The sequence below is a fragment of the Phasianus colchicus genome, chromosome 8 (genome assembly GCF_987193195.1).
Source record: "Phasianus colchicus chromosome 8, bPhaCol1.hap1.1, whole genome shotgun sequence".
In the NCBI taxonomy this organism is placed as follows: domain Eukaryota; kingdom Metazoa; phylum Chordata; class Aves; order Galliformes; family Phasianidae; genus Phasianus; species Phasianus colchicus.
The window spans coordinates 6025405-6045430 of record NC_143443.1 but is presented as its reverse complement, the minus strand read 5'-3'; the positions used below and the strand labels follow the sequence as shown (position 1 = coordinate 6045430).

General features: G+C 44.5%; 2 protein-coding genes across 9 annotated transcripts in view; both read left to right on the top strand.

Moving 5' to 3' along the window:
- The window catches only part of GPRIN2 (G protein regulated inducer of neurite outgrowth 2), a 35756-nt gene extending 25801 nt beyond the window's left edge, over positions 1 to 9955 (top strand). The window contains exons 6-8 of one of the 4 annotated variants that reach the window (XR_016468643.1): positions 190 to 4046; positions 6947 to 7224; positions 8504 to 9955. Coding sequence is in view for 1 of the 4 variants with exons in the window: in XM_090144780.1 (XP_090000906.1) it covers positions 190 to 2020 (1831 nt within the window). In the remaining 3 variants the exon portion in view is untranslated. Of the gene's footprint in view, positions 1 to 189; positions 6309 to 6946 lie in introns of those variants that run through there. The other 3 variants (XR_016468642.1, XR_016468644.1, XM_090144780.1) reach the window with 3 other exon arrangements.
- NCOA4 (nuclear receptor coactivator 4) lies at positions 9935 to 18105 on the top strand. Of its 5 annotated transcripts, none has more exons than XM_031602475.2 (10): positions 9935 to 10030; positions 11328 to 11481; positions 11940 to 12080; positions 12207 to 12295; positions 12766 to 12874; positions 13389 to 13460; positions 14114 to 14260; positions 14418 to 15428; positions 15780 to 15869; positions 16567 to 18105. In XM_031602475.2, the coding sequence occupies exons 2-10, from the start codon at positions 11341 to 11343 to the stop codon at positions 16570 to 16572; spliced, it is 1806 nt and encodes a 601-aa protein (XP_031458335.2). In that variant the 5' UTR covers positions 9935 to 10030; positions 11328 to 11340; the 3' UTR covers positions 16573 to 18105. The 5 variants fall into 5 exon arrangements, with proteins under 5 accessions (XP_031458335.2, XP_031458332.2, XP_031458336.2 ...); XM_031602472.2 differs by lacking the exon at positions 9935 to 10030 and adding an exon at positions 10286 to 10486; XM_031602476.2 differs by lacking the exon at positions 9935 to 10030 and adding an exon at positions 10558 to 10684.
- The last annotated feature ends 1921 nt before the right edge of the window (positions 18106 to 20026 follow it).

The following is a 20026-nucleotide window of genomic DNA, read 5'->3' as shown; positions in this document are numbered from 1 at the left end:
ACTGAGAGGTCTGAGCGTGCAGCCTTGACCTCTTTGGTCTCTTGGTCTTATGAGTGAACTTTCCTAAATGCTGTGGAGATAGTACTTGAGGTTGTTTAGATGAGTGTTGTTAATAAGTAGAACACATGGAGAACTTTTCTATATTACCTTCTCAAATTGCTTCTTTTTCTCCCCCCCCATTTCTTGCAGATCTCTCCCTTTTGCCATGTCAGCTGACAGCCACCAGCTCCACACTCATTCCCACAAGGACACGCTAAGTTCTACTTCTCACGGTCTCTTGAATGTCAACAGTCACCCCTTGTCAAAGAGCTCCTCGAGTCTCATTTGTGCTGGGCATTCAAGTTTGGAATGTCAAAGCAACAAACAGGAGCTTAAGAAAAGCCACAGCAGCACTGTCTGCCAAACCCTGGGACATGAGAGCGATGCCAGAAGTGTACCAAGTCCTAGGTGGTCCTTCTCACAGTCTGGGTTGATGGGACTTGAATCGGTGGTCCAGACCATGAACAGTCAGTCACCCAGTAACAATTCACAGAGCAGAACTAAGACTACAAACCATTTTCTTATCATTGAACAGTCCCCGGCATCCTGGGAAGTGGATGACACTAAGATGTGTGTAAAGAGCAGTACTGTTGAGAATGTTTCTTCAGACTGTTTTAAGCACCAGCAAAGCATGGGTAAAATGGATGAACCAAGAGCTGCTCTCCAGAGAAGCCACTCAGACCTAACCTGCAGTTGCAGACAGCAGAGCTACATCTCTCACATAGAAACCAGTGCTACTGATTCCAGCCTTAGCTCTTCTAGCAGCAGGCACGGTCCATCAGTGGTGAGGATGTCTTTCCAAGCAGAAAGATATGGATCAGAAATAAATGAAAATACTCACTATCAAAACCTTGTGACTCATCTTCCAGCTCTACCTGTAGACCAGAAAGTACCCACAAACACCTTTGACAGTGGGGGTATTCCACATAATACGACTGTTTATACTGATCCTGGAAGATTTCACAGTGCTGTTCTAGGACCCCACATGCCTGGAAATGGTTTCTCCAACAGGACAATGCTCAGTCAAGCCACCGGAATTATTCATGGTGGTCTGACTTACAGTAATATTCCAAACTCTGCATATTCACCAATGGTGATGACAGTTCATAACAATTCTGCAGTGCCCTGTAATATAAGGCAGGACCCTTGTATGAAAGTAGATGGCACTGTCCCTGCCTATTGCCATTCTTTGCCCATACCATCTATACAGCTTGTTCCGCGATTGGTATGCTCAGTTAGCGAGTCGGGAAAAGAGCAAGCAGCACCTGACTGTCTTCATTCCTTTTCCACTTCAGACATTCTGACCTATCCTAAGCTTGTGTCTTCAGTAAGTGAGTCGGGCCTGGATGCCAAGAGAGTCCTGAAGTGCTGTAGCGTTCCTGGAGAACAACTACAACATGCTCAACGCTGCGCTCAGCAGGAGAGAGCTTCTCCAGAAACACAGACTGTTCATGTTGCTCTTAGCAGCCAGCTAACAACAGACGTAGCAATGAAAACTAAAGATATGTGGACTATGACCTCTGCAAATGATTTAACCAAGGGACTGAAACCGGCTCTTGAACGCAGAGATGCCGAGGTACAAACTCTTCCAACCATGGAATGCAAATCTGTTGCAACAAGCCCAGCGGCTGCAGCAGAAGGCCACTCACATGTGTTCCCAGAGGTGAACCTGGAGCAAGACTTGGAGGCCCCCAAGTCTCCAGTACGGGAAGTGAGATGGGATGATGAAGGAATGACATGGGAAGTGTATGGGGCATCTGTGGATCCAGAAGTCCTTGGTTTAGCCATTCAAAAACATCTTGAGATTCAAATAGAACAATTCCAGACAGAGCCTGTTCAACAGACTGGGAAAAATGAGGAGGATCCTCTCAACAAGGAGCTGTCTTCTGACAAAATGGGGAAGAAAAGACCGTTCAGAACAATGATGCATTCTCTGAGATATCCGAGCTGTTGTGCTCGATCGAGTACTGCAATGGAGTGAGCATAGCTCTAGGACAGCCACAGCCATGTTGGGGTTTTTTGTTTCTTTGTTTTCTCAATTGTAAATAAATGCTGTCTCTCAAGTGTTAACACGTGGGCAATCCACTTACGGATAAGTGGGAAAAGTTCAGTGGCCATCAAAAAGCAAAGCATGGAAAAGCCCACAGTTGGGCCATGTAACAAAGGACATATGGTTGTATCTTCATCATGCCATCAGATTGTGTTGACTGTATTTAATGTAGCACTCTTATTCTTCTGTGTTAATTTTACATCGTATTTTAAGGAATTAGACTTATTTTATAAATGATGCATCTTTTTAAAATAATGTTGAATTTTTCAGTATTTTCACGATTTAGGGCTAGGAAACAAAGTTAGAAAATGATGCTTTAATATAAATTCTTAGCTTTCCACCCTACTCCCTAAGTTTTGGGATTCGTTTTGCTGTTAATTTATGCTAATGCTGACTATAAACCCACTTGAGCTGTAGATAAAATGAGAAACTAGTGTAATACTATATTACAAATAATTGTAACTTTTGCTACATAATTCTGCCATGTAATTTCAGTATTACTAGCCAGAACTCATCCCTTTGCAAGCTGGTGTAGTTGGAGGATGCTCCTGCAACTTTCATGTAGTTATTACGAATTACAATCTGAACGTACAGATGTGATGTTTACTAACACAGATGTAAAGTATTACCAAAGATGACTCACGTTATGTGAATTACTTATTGAGTGCTTGTTTTCTGAAACAAAAGCTGTTCATATTAGTCTGTCACATGATTATACGCTACAAATCATAAGCGGTTTGGGGTTTCTTATATTAAAAATAATTTCCATCAAGCTCTTTTTATGTGCATCTATCCTGAACAGTGGTAGTTTTGTTGTGGCATGAACCACAGAGAACAGTTTGCATCTCATCTTTGCCTGTCTTGTGTTCCCTGTCTGCTCTGATGTCAGCTGTCTGCTGGAAGTGAGACTTCGTGTCTTTACCAAAGTACAGCTAAAACTAAGATTGTTCCTTCTGAGTGCCTTGGTCACATGGGCAGCTTCAAGATTTCCTTTTTCCCAAAGAACAATTTAAAAAAAATCCCACTGAAAACTTCAGTATACCACAGTGCAGAACCTGTTGGAACTGAAAGACTTGTCAAGAAAGCTGTTGGTAACAAAAATAGAGTTTGTATCTAAGGATTTTCTATGCCTTTGAAAATTTTTAAAATACGAGACTTATTAGTGGAGATTTGGGAAAAAAAATACTGCTCATCTGAATGTTAACTATACGGATAAAATGTTTTGTCTGTGTGATGAATGCCTCTTAAGAGGAATTTGGGTCCACTACATTTTTTCCAATTTAAATACAGTCAGTGTACATTAAGTATTCTTCATGTTAGACCTCTCTTCAAGTGTTTCTCCTGTAAACGTGACAACTATATCTCTGTTTTTGAATGCTTTCTAACTTATGAAAATCCAAATCCATTACATTTTACTTTGACATAAAGTAGAAAGAGAATTTGCAATAGATTTATAGCTGAGTGGGATGCCTGTCAAGAAAGAGTAAAATCTGAGTGTATTATTTTCTCGAGATTATTTTCTCTGTTTTAAATAAAAACCTTCTAAATTTCAGTCAAACAGCAAAAACAAAGAGTTGCTTAGTCAAGGTCGTATCATTTAGTTCTAAATTCATTGTATTTATTTGTATGTTTCTCTCTGGAAAGTGTCAGTTTGCCTTTGGCTTCATGCTGCTGGAAGAGACCTTTCAGTTGCTACAGCCTAAATCCTGATCTCACCCTTCCTTTTCCCTGTTTCTTTAGGAATGCCTGCCCTGGAATAAGCTTCTCTTCACTTCTAGGCATAGCTTAAGAAATGGCTTGCTGCACTGCTGAGCCAAAAATCTCCTTGGAATGATGTTGCACGTGGTCCTCTGAGACTACTGGTGTGAGTGGGAGGAAAGTGCAATCACATGTTCTGTGCTCAGAGGTAACCGCAGATGTTTCAGAGGAAAAAAGGCATCTCCACTGTACAGACTGGGTAATGTATTTCTTCCTGATCGCTTCTCTGCTAAGAAATAATGGCAAGCTGGGCTAATTGCATTATTGGATAGACATTTAGTCTTTTAAATCCAAAGCAGTAATGACCTGTCTGGAGACATGCTGAGGTAAGAGGCCTTCTGGAAGGATGTTACTCCTTATTAAAAATGGAATAATACAAACAGTGTAGCTTTGTTTAGGAAAAGCAGTGTGTGATGAGGTTGCAGTAGAGCAGAATTCCTGAGCAGAGACAAGACACAGGAATCCCAGCCCCAGACAAGTAGAAGGGCCAGATGCCCTCTGGACGCTTCTACCTCCCTCTTTGGGGGGGCTTTTCCAACTGTGAAATTGCAACGTTAATACTTCATTGCCATCTGTTCCTTTCAGACATGCTGAGGTGATTGATTTGTCGTCTTAAGCCCCTGGAAAATGAAAGCAGTCTATTAGTACTAAGTAATACTGTTAATTGGCAAGATAGAGGGTGGCAGCATGTGGATTTGAGATGGAAATTAGTCATTCTAATCAACTCCCACCACACCAGTTAAATAACCAGGTATAACTTGCTGCATTGGTCAGTTGTGTCTTCCCCTTTTAGGAGACCTAAGAACTCTACAAGAGAAGAGTTTTGGTGTCTAAGCTTTCTTTTAGCTCTATTCAGAACGATAAGTCTGAAATGATGAACGCAGCAAGCTCCCTCCCAAAGCCTTGTTATTTAAATAGGTCACAAGATCTAGCTGACCCTCTGCAAATAAGGAGACTAATACCTGTGAGCTTCTGGGTAGAGCCCAGGCCTGCTCATTCTGCAAGTGCTGTGCGTAGGGTGAGGGATGGGGCATGGCTGCTTTCAAGTGAGCTTGGAGTCTGTGGGATCCCACTCTCCTGCCCCTCTGAAGGGGCCAGTTCTATACAGCCGTGTGGTTTGTGAAGGGCAAGAGATGGGTAAGTTGCGTGGGTTAGCAGCAGCGTTGTTCCTTTTCTCATTCAAATAGAAACTTGCAGCCAAAAATTCTGCCCATTATAAAAGTGGGATGCGCTTTTTCACTTCTGCAAGCTGAAACGAGCATACCCATTTCGCTGGGCAGCAGCCCTGTGGCACGCAAAAACAGTGCTGCTGTGCACAGAGGAAGGGTCCTTGGAAAGCAGCTGAACTATGTGAAGTCCCAACACAGGACTAAGCACCCAGTCTGCTGTGGCTGGCAGACTGTGTCAGAGAATGGAATTGGGTGTATATCCTTTTGGTGGTCACTTGGGTGTCCGCTTCCACCCTTCTCACTCTCTGGTCTTGAGCCATCACATGTCCAAGGACCAACGTGTTCAGATCGCAGAGCACTAAGCTGTAGCTTGAAAGTCTTTAGAATCATTAATCCTATCTAATGTGTGACCTAAACAGATGTCATCTATCTTATTAGCACCCTTTCAGCATACTACGTCTCTGCCACTCAGGCAGCATGAGAAGGAAGCTTAGAAAACATAGAGAACCTAAGCGAGGAAATGACAGCCAAACCTCTGTTTCATGCCAACCACCTCCAGCTCACCTGCTCCAATGACAGTGCCATGTATGCGGCTCAGCTGCGTAGCAAAGGAGGGATTTGTCCTGCACACAGCTGAAGGCAGTGTCATTTAGTGAATCTGGGTCAAGAGACTCCCATGATCTAAAGCACAGGGCTGCTGCTCCCAGAGCACATCTCTGAGCTCCACCTGGCGCTCAGCAGATGGCGTGCCGCCCGGCACTGCTCTTTCTCTCCTTTGTTTTCTGATTCCTGCTCCTACAAGTGTAACTGTAAAGCAGAGATGTGTTCACAGCTCCCTGTGCAGCGAACCTTGCAAAAATACCCTTTTGTTTGTGCCTTCCGGTGCAAAACAGCTGACAAGCAGCTTTTTGTTGCGTGCTGAGCAGGCAGAACCATCTGGGCTTGGGTGCTGTGATCTGCCCTGACAGCAGGAGCGGGCATTATTGGGCTTCCCCTGCCACACACACATCACCCTCAGTAATGACACATGCAGAAAGAGTCAGTCCCTTCTCTTTTTGCACTTTCCACTGGTTGCAGGTAATTTACTTGCCCTGCTGCTGGCACTGGCTGTGCTCGGGTTTTTTCACCCCCCACACTGGCACTGGGCTGAAATCCCTGCACGCACGGAATTTTAAAGCTGCCTTGTGATTGTGCTGTTTGGAAAACCCTACAAATGCTATTGCCTCAGAGAATTCAAGACTAGAAAAGCCTATACATCAAATTAGCTTTATGCTTTATATTGCTCATTTCTTTTTTTTTTTTTTTTTCAGTAGTTTGTATTTGCCAAATCTCAATGATTTTTCAGCCTTAACTTCACTCTAGGAGAGTCATGGTTAATTTAGTGCTGTGCTGCTGTATTTGCTTTCTTAGAAAGGACCTTGAAAAAAGATAAGTGGTTGTAAATAAGCAAAGAGACCTGTTCTGATTGCATGATGTCTGGCTGTTGTTCAACAACTCACTTCTCACATCAAGTAAAGCAATTGCTAGAGCCATAACAGTGCATAGTTGTCCAATAAAGCAGCCCTTGTGCCTCAAGCCTGCACTGAGAGCCACTTCCTTTTCTGGGTCTGGCTGTTCAGGGCACTTTGGGTTTTCTCCTCCTTAGGTTCTCATTTAAGATTTTGTTATTTTTCTCATTATTATGGGTATTTATATATTATCTGGGTATTTGATGCCTTTATGTGGACACAAAGACTTCTCTCAAGTGGGGTTATTAAAATTGGAGGCTTCTACCCTGTGCCACACGTCTGTCTTCTGCAGAAGATGATTAATAACAGCCATCCTTCCAACTCTCCCATGTCAAGCGGAAGGCTATGAATGGAGAAATACATTGTGCAGGAATACTTTTTATTTGTTTCTTTCTTCATTGTTTTTTATATTTCTAATCCAGATGCAGAGTCTTTGAAACTGCACATTTTTTCAGAGACAATGTCTGGAAGCCACTGAAAATGTGGTGTTCAGTAACTGGACACAAGTCTGACTGCTCTCCCTGAGCCTGCATCTGAACTGGCCTCAAAGCAGCCAAACAGAAAGCTGCTGTCCTGCCCTGTCCCCTGAACCAGTCAGTTGCAAGGTGGGAGGCATGAGGGCTTTCAATCCCAAATCCAGCTCTTCAGGAAACCACAGATGTCTGAAATGTGAACAGTGAGCTCTGCCTACACTTGCATGGTAAGCTTTTCCACTAACATTATGACTTGTTAAATTTGCAGCATTTTTAACAGCTGAAGTGTATCAGGCAGTTATTAAAAGAATTTGACTGTGTAGTATATGCAGGAAGTTGCATAGAATTTCTGGTTAAACTTGAGCATAGGAAGTTTAGCACCAATATGCAAAGGAACTTCTTCATGGTGAGGGTGACAGAGCACTGGAATGGGCTGTCCAGAGAGGTTGTGGGGTCTCCTTTGGAGATATGGGTCCATCTGGATGCCTACCTGTGCAGCCTGCTGAAGGACCCTGCTTTGCAGTGGGTTGGTCTCGGTGATCTCCAGAGGTCCCTTCCAGCCCCTACGATTCTGTGATTGCTCCACTGAGTCTGAGATCAGTGAATCACTGTTGGGACGTGACTTTGCTTATTTCAGCCAAAGGGCACAGAGAGAATTGTATCAGGCAATGAAGTAAAGCCACACTCTTGGCCTTGGCAAGTTGATTACAAGTATGCACAGCCTTTATGGCAGTTCTTCAGGAATAGTGCTGCCTTGGAAGAGGCTGCTGTTGAAGCCAATATAACAGTTAGAGACAAATAACTCATCATGTTGGCAAATTCTTGTCTAGCTTTGGGTTACTCCTGCTTACCTTGAAGACATTGTCAAGCCTATTGTATCCTACAAAATGTACACTCCTTTGTAAATTCCTCTCCTTTGTAAAGCATATGTGTGTTGCAGTGTGTATCCATCATATCTGAACAAGGCCTGCTTTTCACTTGGAAAGGGGGAAGACATGCAATTAATGGTCATTAAAGAATTTTCTGTTTCTGCAAAAGTACACGTGCATGCAAAGCATTCACTCTTTGAGCTGCATCTGCCAGCTAAAGCTTTGGCAGGTTTCAGGACAGAGAAAAACGAATTGGGAAAAAAAGAAGAAAAAAAAAAAAAACAGAAAAAGTTGAGTGAGGATTAAAATGGGCATGCCTGCAGTTTTGCTTTAGAGATGTGTGGGACGCATTTTCCAGGCATGTGTTATGCAGAAGATGCTGTACTGATGAACTGATGAACAACTGATGAGTACTTGGGCATGCGCTTACCAAAACGTCTTTGCAGAGCTTATTCCATTCTAATACTTTCATTGCATACATGAAGAAGTATGTAAATAAAATACACAAATACTTTTCTCTAGTAACTCCTATTGTGCACTTCTATTATCAAAAGTTAATCTGTTCCTTTTGTCTGTCCTACTCATAGATGACATGTCCTTGGTTAAAACCTCAGTTGTTGTGGTTTTGCACTGATAGGTTTGGACCAGAACAAGTAACAGATTTGTGCATTTCTCTGTTGAACACCTACCACAGACATTGGGTTCTCAGTACAGCACGTTGCTTCCAAGTAAGTTCTGCCTTTTGTTAGACTTCCTGCAGAGAACCTTTCTGGGAACATCTGTACATGACAGGCAAGTATGGAGTTTGGTACAATCTGTTCTTCGTTTCATGCAAAGTAGAATAGGCTAAAGTTTGCACAAGAGAGATTCTTAAACTAAAGAAAGTTAAAAGTACAGTACGAGGTGCAGGGAAAGGTCATCTGAACATCTGTGTACAGTATATGAAAGGGTCTGCATGGGAGTTCAAAGCATTTGGCTTATCTCTGGCACTGAGGTAGTTCACCATGGAAAGCAAAGACTGTGAGCAAAACCAGCACAGAGAGCTTTGGAAATCTGCTGTAGGGCCATGAAGCGAAGGCTGTGGAGCGTCGCCAGCTGTGTTCTGGGCCTGGCCGGGCCCAGCAGGACAAGCTGGGGGGGACAGGGACAGGGCTGGCAGCAGCTGTGGGACTGAATGCCGGGTCATGGCCTGTCTGGAAGGGGACCAAGGGCGGACGTCAGAGGAGGTGTGTGCATGGGAGGGCGAGCTGCAGGGTCATGGAGACGAAGGGAAAATGGCCTGTTTCCAAGCGAGAACCTGATAGCGGCTGTCCTGCAGGCAGTGTGCCATTTCCCTGACGCCTGCAGTGATGGCTTTAACTGCAGGCTGTGCTTTGGCACTGCTGCCTCGTACAGGGCATGGCTGGGAGAGGGCTCGGCTGTCCCGTCAGGGCACCGGGCTGAGTCTGCCTGTGCTGCACTGCTGACAGCGTCGCTTTCCCTTTTAAACAGTGATGTGCTGCCTTGTATGGGGTAAATTACACTGTGAGGTGTGTTAGACTGTGACGCACCACTAAAAGGAGTCTGGTCTCGTCCAATTGCCTCCTGCACTTTAGATATTTATAAATGCTGACCGAATATTCTCTCAGCCTGCTCTTCTTCTGAGCCAGGGGAGGTTTAGGTTGGATATTACGAGGAAGTTTTTCATGCAGGTGGTGGTGACGCAGTGGAGCAGGCTGCCCAAGCAGGCTGTGGATGCCCCATCCCTGCAGGCATTCAAGGCCAGGCTCGATGTGGCTCTGGGCAGCCTGGTCTGCTGGCTGGCGACCTGCACACAGCAGGGGGTTGGAACTGGATGAGCACTGTGGTCCTTTTCAACCCAGGCCATTCTATGATTCTCCAGGCTGCGCAGACCCAGGTCCCTCAGCCTTTCCTCACACGCGAGGCGCTCCACGCCCTTCATCATTTTCGTCATCCCCCGCCCGCTCTCCTTAGAGACCTTTTCCGACCTCCGTCGCTCCGTGCCGCTATGACCCCAGCGCGCCCCGACGGCGCAGCCGTTCCTCCGTGCCGCCAGGCGGCGCTCGGGGCGGCGGTCTCGCGAGAGCGGCCGTTCATCTCCCGGCAGCCGCAGCGCCGCTGTGCTGAGCGCAGAGCGCCGCGCCGGCAGCACTGGGAGCGCACGGTGAGTGGGGGCTGCGCGCGGGCACCGCCGGATGCCGCTTCCTCGGTGCGCAGCGCGCCCTGCGGTGCCGCCGGCTGCTGATGGCGGCTCAGGGAGCGCGGTGCGGGGAGGCAGCTGTGGCGCGGAACGCCTTGCCCCGTCGCTTTGCGATTTCTGCATGGAAATGGTGCCTTCCACCTCCGGGTGGAGCCCTGCGGGGGTTCTGTCGGCGGAGCCGGTGCCGTTGTCGGTTTATTTTTGGGTGCGAACGGGCATTTCTGTGGTTCATCCGGTCCTTCTTCCCCAAGCGCGGCTCCCACGCCCTCGCCGAGGCGCCCGGTCCGTGGCGATAAGGCGCGGCGCTGCCCAGCCCAGCCCTGCGGTGCCTCCCGCTCGGGCGGCGGGGACGGGCGTCCTTACGGCGTGTGTTTATTTAAGGGGCCGAGGGAAGAGAAAAAGAGCCATCAGACCTTTCCGGTAATTCAGCGACGCCTCGGCTGCGTGTTTTCTGTCGGAGCAGAACAGCCATTTTGCGAGGGCCGCCCGGCGCCGTGCGGGAAGGCGGCGTCTGCCGCTCTTTGTGCGCGCCTTGAGGGGAGCCTCGAGCGGCGGCGGCTGTGGGGCGGCTGTGGCGGGGGGCTCAGCTGGCGGGCGTGCGGTGGTTCGGCTCGCGTGGTAAGATGGCTCCTGGGCGAGAGGGCTGAGAGACAGCTGCGTTGGTTGGTTGGTTTGCCTGGGGAACTGAAAGGTGCTTGCAAGGGTGGAAAAAGAAAATAAGTGGAGGGCTTACGGTCGAGCTGCATTTAAAGGAAGCGTCTCAGGGAGCCGCAGGCTCTACGGATGGTTGATTTTAAGGGAGAATTTAAGGGATGTTGTGAGGAGTGCGTTAGCGAGGTGAGGAACAGCAGCTGCGGTGAGCCAGGCTGTGTCAGGACAAGGACAGAATGGCATTTGCAGGATGTTCTTCCCTTCCCCGGTGGCTCTGCTAGGATCAGCTCCCAGCTGCTGGAGTTTGCTGGCTAGACAGAAATGCCAGGGGCACGTGAGCAGCAGGGAGGATTGCCTAAGCTCCTGTGGTTGAGCCGGTTGTCAAATATCTGTTGTTTTTCCTGCGGTTGCATAAATTCCGTGGGCCGAAGCATTCCAGAGTCTGCTGTTGCTCCTGGAGAGAGCTTCATTTCGGCTCAGAAGACTTTGCCGCTGTGGAGTCTCAGGCTTCGTTTTTCACTTCAATAGTGAAGTAGTGCAGGTGGTTCTTCATAGGATGCCCTTCCTCTTTCCTTAAGGAAACTTCTAAGAATTGATTATTGTGCTTTAGGAACACGCTAAGAATGAGTCTGCCACAAGACAGAAATAGGAGCTCTTGCAGCAGTGAAACGCTGGCGAAGTGCCTTCAGGCGAGGAAGGACTTGGAAACAGCTATCTCTGGAATTGTCAAAGCCGAGCAGCAGATTAAAGAGAACTGGCGAGAGGTAATTTTTCATTTCTTAAAAATGCATTAATAACTAATGTGACTTCACTGACAGTTTAAATCATTCCAGAGTACTTTCTGTTGGGAGGATGGTCTGAAGTTTTCCAAGAGATGGGCAAGTATCTCGGCCTGTAACCTAGGCATGCTTTTGGTGAAGTTGTTCTGTACTGCTAGCCTAGGCATGCAGAATTTTTTTAAGCTTTTGGCTGAAGTATCTGAGTAGAGAGATGTTGTGAATAACACCGCTCGCTATTTGATAATCCTTTAGAGGCAGCTTGGAAACTTGCACTGACTTGTGACTCAGGCGGTGTTGTGGGTTACTGTGGTTTAGACCTTGAGGAATAAATTGGTACAAAAATACCACTTCTGATTGAGAAATATTATTTTGTAATCTGCGCAGCATATGCTCCTTGGTACTGTTTGACAGCTACAACAAAAATGGAAAATGTTACCTTGCAGGTTAAAGCCAAGATTCACAGCCACATCAGTCGCCAGCTGGAATGCCTGCGCAGCCGTGAGGTGTGGCTGTTTGAGCAGGTAGATCTCATTCAGCAGCTGAAGGAGGAGGCGTTGCAGCAGCAAGCTCAGCAGCTCTATTGGGTAAGAGATGGTTGCACGTTCATTTTCTTGCACTGGGATTTTAAAATGAACTGCATCTTTGCAGTTATTTTCTTAGTTTTAACCTGAGAAGCCCAAACAATAACGAGTGTTTTGTTTTCCACACAGTACTTGGGACAGTTCAATTGCCTTATTCATCAGCTGGAACACTCCTACAATAACGAACTAGCAAACCAGATTTCAGTTTGCCTGGAGAGGTAAATATTGATTACGATGCAAGCTAACACAACTGGTATTCGTTTTGACTTACAAATTTAACCCCATTTTTGATTCTAGAAGGAACTAATAATAAACCTGAGTCATCATGTTTTTCATTTTAGTAGTTCATAGGGGTAAGGTCTTTAAAGCACTCTGAAATATGATTCCTCTCATCTTCATCTTAGATTGGAAGAAAACAAACAAAGCAAGACTATAAAAAGCAGTGTGTGTACTCATTTATGCAGATTTCTTCCGATTTTAATTGGTGATGGCAATTGAAATGAGAAGGAAAAACTTGTGTTTTGCTGGTTATTTTGCTCTAGTTTGTGAATTTACATCTCCTTATTGTATGAGCAGTAAAAATCTTTCATTTTTGTTAATTATTGCCTTGTCAGTTTCCAAAACAGGACAGATGTAGAAGATTACAATTAAAAAAATAAGTCTGTAACTCTCACCTTAACTCTTTCAGACTGGAAAGTCTCACTCTTAAACCAGAGGAGTCTTCTGTTCTGAATTTTGAGGCTGACACGTCATACCTTCGCCAGGCTATTACCTCATTTGGTTCAATTAAAACAATGGTAAGCATTGAGACTTAACTGAATCACAATACTTAAAGTCAGTGTATATATAGTTAGAGCTTGAATAACTCTTGTGTACAAGTCACACAGTTCTACTTGTTTAGTATTTAGACAATGGCTTATTAATTATTGCACTTACCTCTGATTTTGTCTGAACTTAGATCTAGTTATATATTATGTTACTTTGGTTGTATTCCTACTCTTTTCCAGCAACTGAAAAATTAATGTTAACTGTGAGCATCTAAAGGACAGTCTTACATTGTGGGAAGGTATCTATGCTGTAGAAGTATTCTGGGATTCTTATGTAAGCAGTGTATCTTTTATATTATTGGAGATCATTCTCTTAAAGGCAGTGGAATGGAACTAGTGTTTTTATAGCAAATCTTTATTGTGTTCTGAATATTGAAAATTGTTGGCTTTTAAGATTGGATCAGTTGTAACTGCACTTTGCTTCTTCTTCTTAGAAACTGAAAAAAACTGAGATATAAACTGAATTTTTTCTCTCTTCTTATAGCAAACCTCAGAGAGAGAGAATACTTCTCCTTGGTTCCCAGGGCAGAATTGTGCCCTAACAAACTGTGAGCAGGTAAGATTAGTACTCACATCTGTTGATATTTAGCTGTATCAGTGGTAAAAGGAGAACTCCAGCATAGTGTGTTAGCCTGCTTGAGGAGTGGTTTCTGTTTGTGAAGATATTTGAGTGGCCAGTAGCAGCTGCTGTGCTCAGCATTAGTGATCTGGTGTTCTAGCTGCTCCATGAATAGATGTGCAAGAAGATAGTAGGGAAGTGAAGTTGGAATTGGACTGTCAGCCAGATGTCTTAAATGAATGGTCCTTCATGTTGTCAGGTCAGGACTGGGAGCTATGTAATTTGTTTTAATCCAGGAGTTCATGGGAAACAAGATGCTGGGCCAGTGAAGATGTCATGGAGCCAGTGAAGATTTGGAGGACAGCAAATTAAAGATGGAAGTGTGGTCAAATTTAGGGGGTTATGACTAGATTATACGTTCTAGAAGCTGTCACTTCCCTTTGTTGTCTTTTGCTCTCTGAACAGTCTTGTATCACAAGACAGCTGATACAGTGGCTTGAAGTCATACCGATGACTGAAGATCTGCTTTTCTAACTAGAATAAATACTGGTTCAGAAATTCTGACATGTACTGAATGTTCATTTTGATGTTCACCTTCGATTGCTTCAGCAATTAGACAACTTGATAACTAACAATGTTTTTTTAATCAGCAGAAAACACTGTGTGGGACAGTGGGCGCCTCGCTTGCTGACTGGTTGCTTGGAAGCAGACCTGTGGATGTTTGCCGGGCTCCATATGTTCCCAGCACCAATCTTGAGGAATGGGTTACCCAGAAATCTGTGTCAGAACCCAGCCAGGTATGCCATGAATGCACTGACCTTGTAAGGAGAGAGTGGTTGTGGGTGGAATGTGGTGGAATTTAAATCTTCTGTAATTTTAAAGCGATGACTATGCAAACAGTTATTGAAACATTGCTTTTTAGTGTCAGTAACTGTATTTCAATGTCTTTACTAGGATTTAAGCTCTTCCAAAGTCTGCTATTTTGAGAAAGCCTGGGGAAACTTGAAAGATTTGGAAAACTGGCTCCTGCGCAATCAACAGCATGATGTTGCTGGGAAGACAGATGGGCCTGGTCACAAGAACTCCACCTTGACTTCCAACTCGTCCTTTTCCATGGAAAATAAGGTGGAGGAATTGGAATCCCTTGTGCAAGAGGAGGTGGACCTTTCTGACTGGCTGCTTACACCTGGCATGGAAAACGGAGGTGGTGCTTCAGATGAGAAATGGAAGTATGAATTTAAACCTTTTAGGGAAGAATTTAATTGCAACGATTGGCTCCTCAAAGCTGAAACATGCACCAGTTGTCGTGGCAGCCAGATCAAAAGCGTGGAAATTGAGAACCTGGGAAATCTGAAGTGCCTGAATGAGCATCTTGATGGAAAGAAGTTACCCACTACATCTGCTGTAAATGCCTGGCTTCTTCAGCACCCTCAGGCCCCTTTTAAAATGGAAGATGTGTGCAAAGCTAATGAGCTGTGTAGCAGCTTCTCAGAGTGTGTGTGTGATGAAAACTGTGGAAAAGAGGCTCTGTGTAAATGGCTTCTGAAGAAAGAAGGGAAGGATAAAAATGGAGTTCCGGTAAGCCAGAAAGCTGTACCAAACCTAGAGCATGAGAAGACCAAGTCTCTTGTCAGTTCCTGGCTTAACCCTTCACAGCAGCTCTCAGGGGAACCTGTTAGCGCCGAGAAAGTGGATTATTCAGCAGAGATAGCAGAACCCTTCAAAGTACTGCTTGAAAGGCCTCTGACAAGCTGGCTAGCCAAGTCTGAGCACAAAGCAGAAAGTGCAGATGAAAAGGCAAGCAGAGAGAAAGTAAATAGTAGTTCCAGAAGTCCCTTTGTGGACCTCTTGGCTCCATTCCACCGCCCCTTGAACGTAAGCAGTTGGGTGTTGGCTTCAAACAACCTAGAAAATGATAACCCGCCTCCAGTGGAAGATAAATGGCTCCTACACAAGAAAGCACAAGTAAGCATATTCATAGCTGTTTGTTACTGCTGTGTTTTAAGCCAATGGGATGAGTTTCTAGTTTAACAGCTTTATGCCTATCTTTTTTTCTGAATTCATAACTCTTCTGTATGATATTGGCTGATAGTTTTTAGGTTTTTTAGCTCTCTTAATGTCTTCAGAGATAGCTACTCAGTTATTTCAGTAGACTGGGCCAATGCTTCACATGCAGCAAGAGTTAATTTTTAAATACAAGTAGTCTTCATCTTAGAGATTCAGGATACAGGTTTTTTTTCTTTATGAGCACTTGACAGACTTTGAAGATGCATCAGAATGTTTAGCTGACATTAATGAAGGTGGTGATTTTTCCAGGAGTTTGGCCTTCCTACGGTTTGCGACCTGTTTGCCTGTATGAAACTCAATGGAGATAACGAGAAATGGCTGTGTCGCACCACTCTGCAGGTAGGGTGCACTGACTGTGTTAGGATATCTGCACCTAAATGTAGCTTAGGTACCAAATAGAAAAGGCAGTGGCTTTCATCTTCAGAGTTCTCCAAAAGTAACCTTTAACGGTGTTGAGATTTCCTGCCCACATAACATCTTAGCAGCTTGAGTCTTCTGCTTTTCCATTATTCCTTCTCTTGATTCCAAGCCAGGAAAAGAGATGCTTACATTCTTGAGTAAAACAGTTAAACTGACACTTGATGAAAGCTTGTTAACTTCTAACCATGTGACTAACATGTGACTGAAACATGCAATTAATGTTTAAATGCCTAGGCGACTTCTTGCTTGTTTTGGTAATGTATTTACACTTGACATTGTGCTTATCCTCACTGTCAAAATAATCATCAAATCATAGAATGGCCTGGGTTGTAAAGGACCACAATGATTATCTAGTTCTAGCCCCTCTGCAATGTGCAGGGTAGCCAACCACCAAGCCAGGCTGCCCAGAGCCAGGGATAACTGTAATTGTTTTCAACATTCATGGAAAGCCTTCTTCTTAACAGGCACACATCAAACCCTAGAAGGCAAGATACTCCTTCTAGCAATTGTTTAGTAGGATTTTTTTTCCCAGTGTCTTACAAATGCTTTTGTCCAAAAGTGCTTCTTTCTGTTTATCGCAGATCAAAAAGATTAACCCTGTTTTAAACTTGTTTAGATGTGAAGAACTGGAGGCGTTGGGGTTGTCCCCTTCCTGCTGACGAAACGCACATCAAGCTGAGTGACTGCAGCCAGCTGAATTCTTGTCTTGGTGTCTGGGGGTCTGCTTTGTCTTTTACAATTATAACAGAAAAAGAAATATTCATATAACAGAGTTATGGTGCAAAATACGTCTTTTTGTTATAATTAATTTTGAAATGTAAACCCACTGAGCATAAGCAATCTGACACTATAGAGATGTTAGTCAATTCGTATGTTAGGGGATTACCTGCATCTTCCTCAATGGGCTCTCTCTTGAAGTATATTGAAACCATAAAGCAAAATGTCTGTGGTGCTGTGAATCATCCACTTTTGCCATCCACTTCAGAAAAACGTTGCATTTACATTCAGCTGCCACAGCTTTGACACGAGATGGATTCTAGCTTACTGGGGTTGCGAGATAGCTTAGACTGTGCTTGGAATTAATTGTTTTTAATTGAGCAGTTGCTAATTGTAAAGGTTTCTTTTCTTGTCTTATATTGGTGTGTCTCCCAGCTGAGTATGCATAGTCTAAATTTTGAATACCTCAGTTTGTGGAACCTGGCGCATGACAGGAGAGTTGGTAACATGGTTTGCAACTTTTTGAGCCCTTCAGAGATTTGGGGAATTAGATTCCTTCTCTTCAGATTGGATTTTTTTTTTTTCTATTTTAATTGGGAAGCACTGGCTTTGCAAACTGCAGATCCCACTATCTGATCAATTTTAATGTTTTAGCTGTGAAATTTCTTACTGTTATCAGTATGAAAGTGAGGGGTTTAGTAATTCTGCTCCCTATAGCCATGGACATACAGCTCAGGAGGTATTTTACATTTTGAGTTCATAGGAAAGAAAGCAACGTTGGGTGGAAATGTGGATCACACCTGTCAGTTTGCGTGAAAAACTGAAGTTGCATCATTCCTGCTGCAGCTTCTACTCACTTCAGACTTAGTGACTAAAAAGCCTCCCCTTTTCCCTATGGCTGAAGCCTGCCTCAAGAGTAAAAATGATTTCACTTCCTTAGGATGCTGTAGAACTTAACAAGATCCAACCTCTGTATGTGCGCACACGTTGCTGTCTGATACAACCTGTGTATTTGTTCCAGTTTTTGGGCTGAGGGGTACACTGCACACCTGAAACTGGACCCCAAAAGGGCTTAACATCAATGGACTGCTACCTAGAGGCGTTTGTACTTCAATAGTTGGAGCTTTCTACTGAAAGCAGAAAGGTGCTTCTGAAGCTCACTTTTGTCCTTTGAACATGTCTCTGTTGCATGGGGAGATGTACTATGACTAACTCCAGTAATAGCTTAATTTGATTAGCAGTTGAACTTGATGAAAGTGATTGAAGTGCAGCCCACCTCCTGTAATTCCTTGTAGTTGTTGTGTGCTACCTTATCAGTTCATTATGAGCCTTTAAACCTTGGGGGTATGTATTCCTTTACTTACTCAACTGACTTATCACTAATTGATATTTATGTAAAACATTAATTAGTCTTTTCCATTAAAATAATTGCAGCCAAGCTGTGTGGTATAGCTTCTTTATGGGATGGTTAACAAAACTGCTGGACTTGCCTGTGTAATTTCTGCTTGGGTGTTGCTGTGGCTCTGCTCTCACCCCAGCACTGGGTTTGTGCTTCAGTTTGCTGCTCGGCCCCCCCCTTGCACTGTGGTCAGCTGCCCAGGCCAGGGAACCTTAGGGAGCTTACTGCCATCCCTGCAGTGAACAGAAGCTCACAGACACGTAGCTGGTATGGCTAAAGCACTGGCCTTTATTCAGGAGCTGTAAGAAACACAGGCTTAGACAAAATGGCGTCTTTTGAGTCTTATTAAGTCTTGAATATTGAAGGATTTATGGATTTTTGTTTTTAATATGATTCAGTCCTCTTCTATATCCGTATTGTGTCTGGCTGCACAACTGAAGTCTGGTTCTTTAGCTCTTGAGCTCTCCTTGTATTTGAATGTCAGACTTGTTGCATATTTTGCTTCTCCTTTCAGGATTTCCCATTCCTTTTAAGTGGCACTGCACCACAAAGAGTATTCTTCTGCGACAGCGTGCAGCTGGGCCTGGCAGCCTTTCAACCCATTTACCTGGAGTTTCTTATGCGGCTGTATATGCACATAAGCTTTTTTCCTAAATGGGCTAGACCTTCCCTTAGCAGCCACCTGTGGAACTCCTGAGCATGTATCCTGAGCATACAGCTTTCACAGACATGGATAAATAATTATTTCAGATCTTCTATGTACAAAAGGAAGACAAAATAGCAGGTGCGGACAACATTTAATAGCTCTGCAAGCAGTAAGAAAGGTTTTCTTTGACTGAGCTGAGGGGATTAGGCTGATGTCTTGTACTGAGGAACTAAGTGAAAGCAGGGCATAGGCAATCCCAAGCAGGAGAGCATGAGGCTGGTGAAGGACAAATGCACCCCAACACCAGGGCTGCTCATGGGGCTCCTGAGGTGTGAAGCTGCCCAGTTGTTGGGCTTGTGCCTGCAATGCCAGTACATCTGGGCAGGGAGAGGGGCATTACACAGCGGGAAGAGATGCATGAGTGGAATGCAATACCAGTGTTAATGACAGAGTGCTAAAAATGGCTGTGGTACCTCCTGTGTCACTATGGAGCCTGGCATGCAGCAGCACAGGTCAGTATGCAAGTATACAAAGCTTCATTTAAAGCATACTAATTTTCTAGCTATGTCTCTATGCAGAGAGGCAAAAATCTGATAAAACCTAAAATGGAATTGCCCCCCATCCTTTCTTAGTCCCATGTTAAATCAGAGGAAACACAGGCTGTGAGCCCTGGATCCTTTTGCTGCCCTGATGTACATTCCCCTTTTTGTTTTCAGAAGCAGCTTCTGCTTCATTGAGGAAGTTGAGGTTGCTATCTTGTGACTAATGAAGTTTCAACCAATTTCCCTGTTACCACAACTCATCTGCTAACAGGAATGCTGAAGTGGGGTTTGCCTTTCTGTTCACTGGGCTGCACACTAAAGTGGCAGCAGAACAATCAGAAAGCTTTCCTTACAGCTGCTGTCTCAGGTTCCCTCACTTGCTGCCACAGCATGGAAAGGGGTCCATCACTCTTGTCAGCAAAACCAGATGCTGTGCCAGGCACAGCAAGCAGACAGAGCACAGCCCTTTGGGACCACAGAGGTCCCTTATGCCCACATTTGCATAATTCTCTGTTGGAGGGCTGTGATGTGCTTACCAAATCCTACAGGTGCAACTTCCTTTTATTCCTACTGACCTCACATACTTCTTTGCTCACAGCTTTTAGCAGCAGCTTTACACTGACTGCTCACACTTTACTGGTGACCACAGCAACTCTTGCACGTAAAGCATGAGAAAGATGCTCTCTATAATCCTTCCTTACAGTTTACACAGTTTTGCTTTGGAGAGCTTGGAGCCATCAGATATGAACATGCTAGTGCATGCATATGTTAG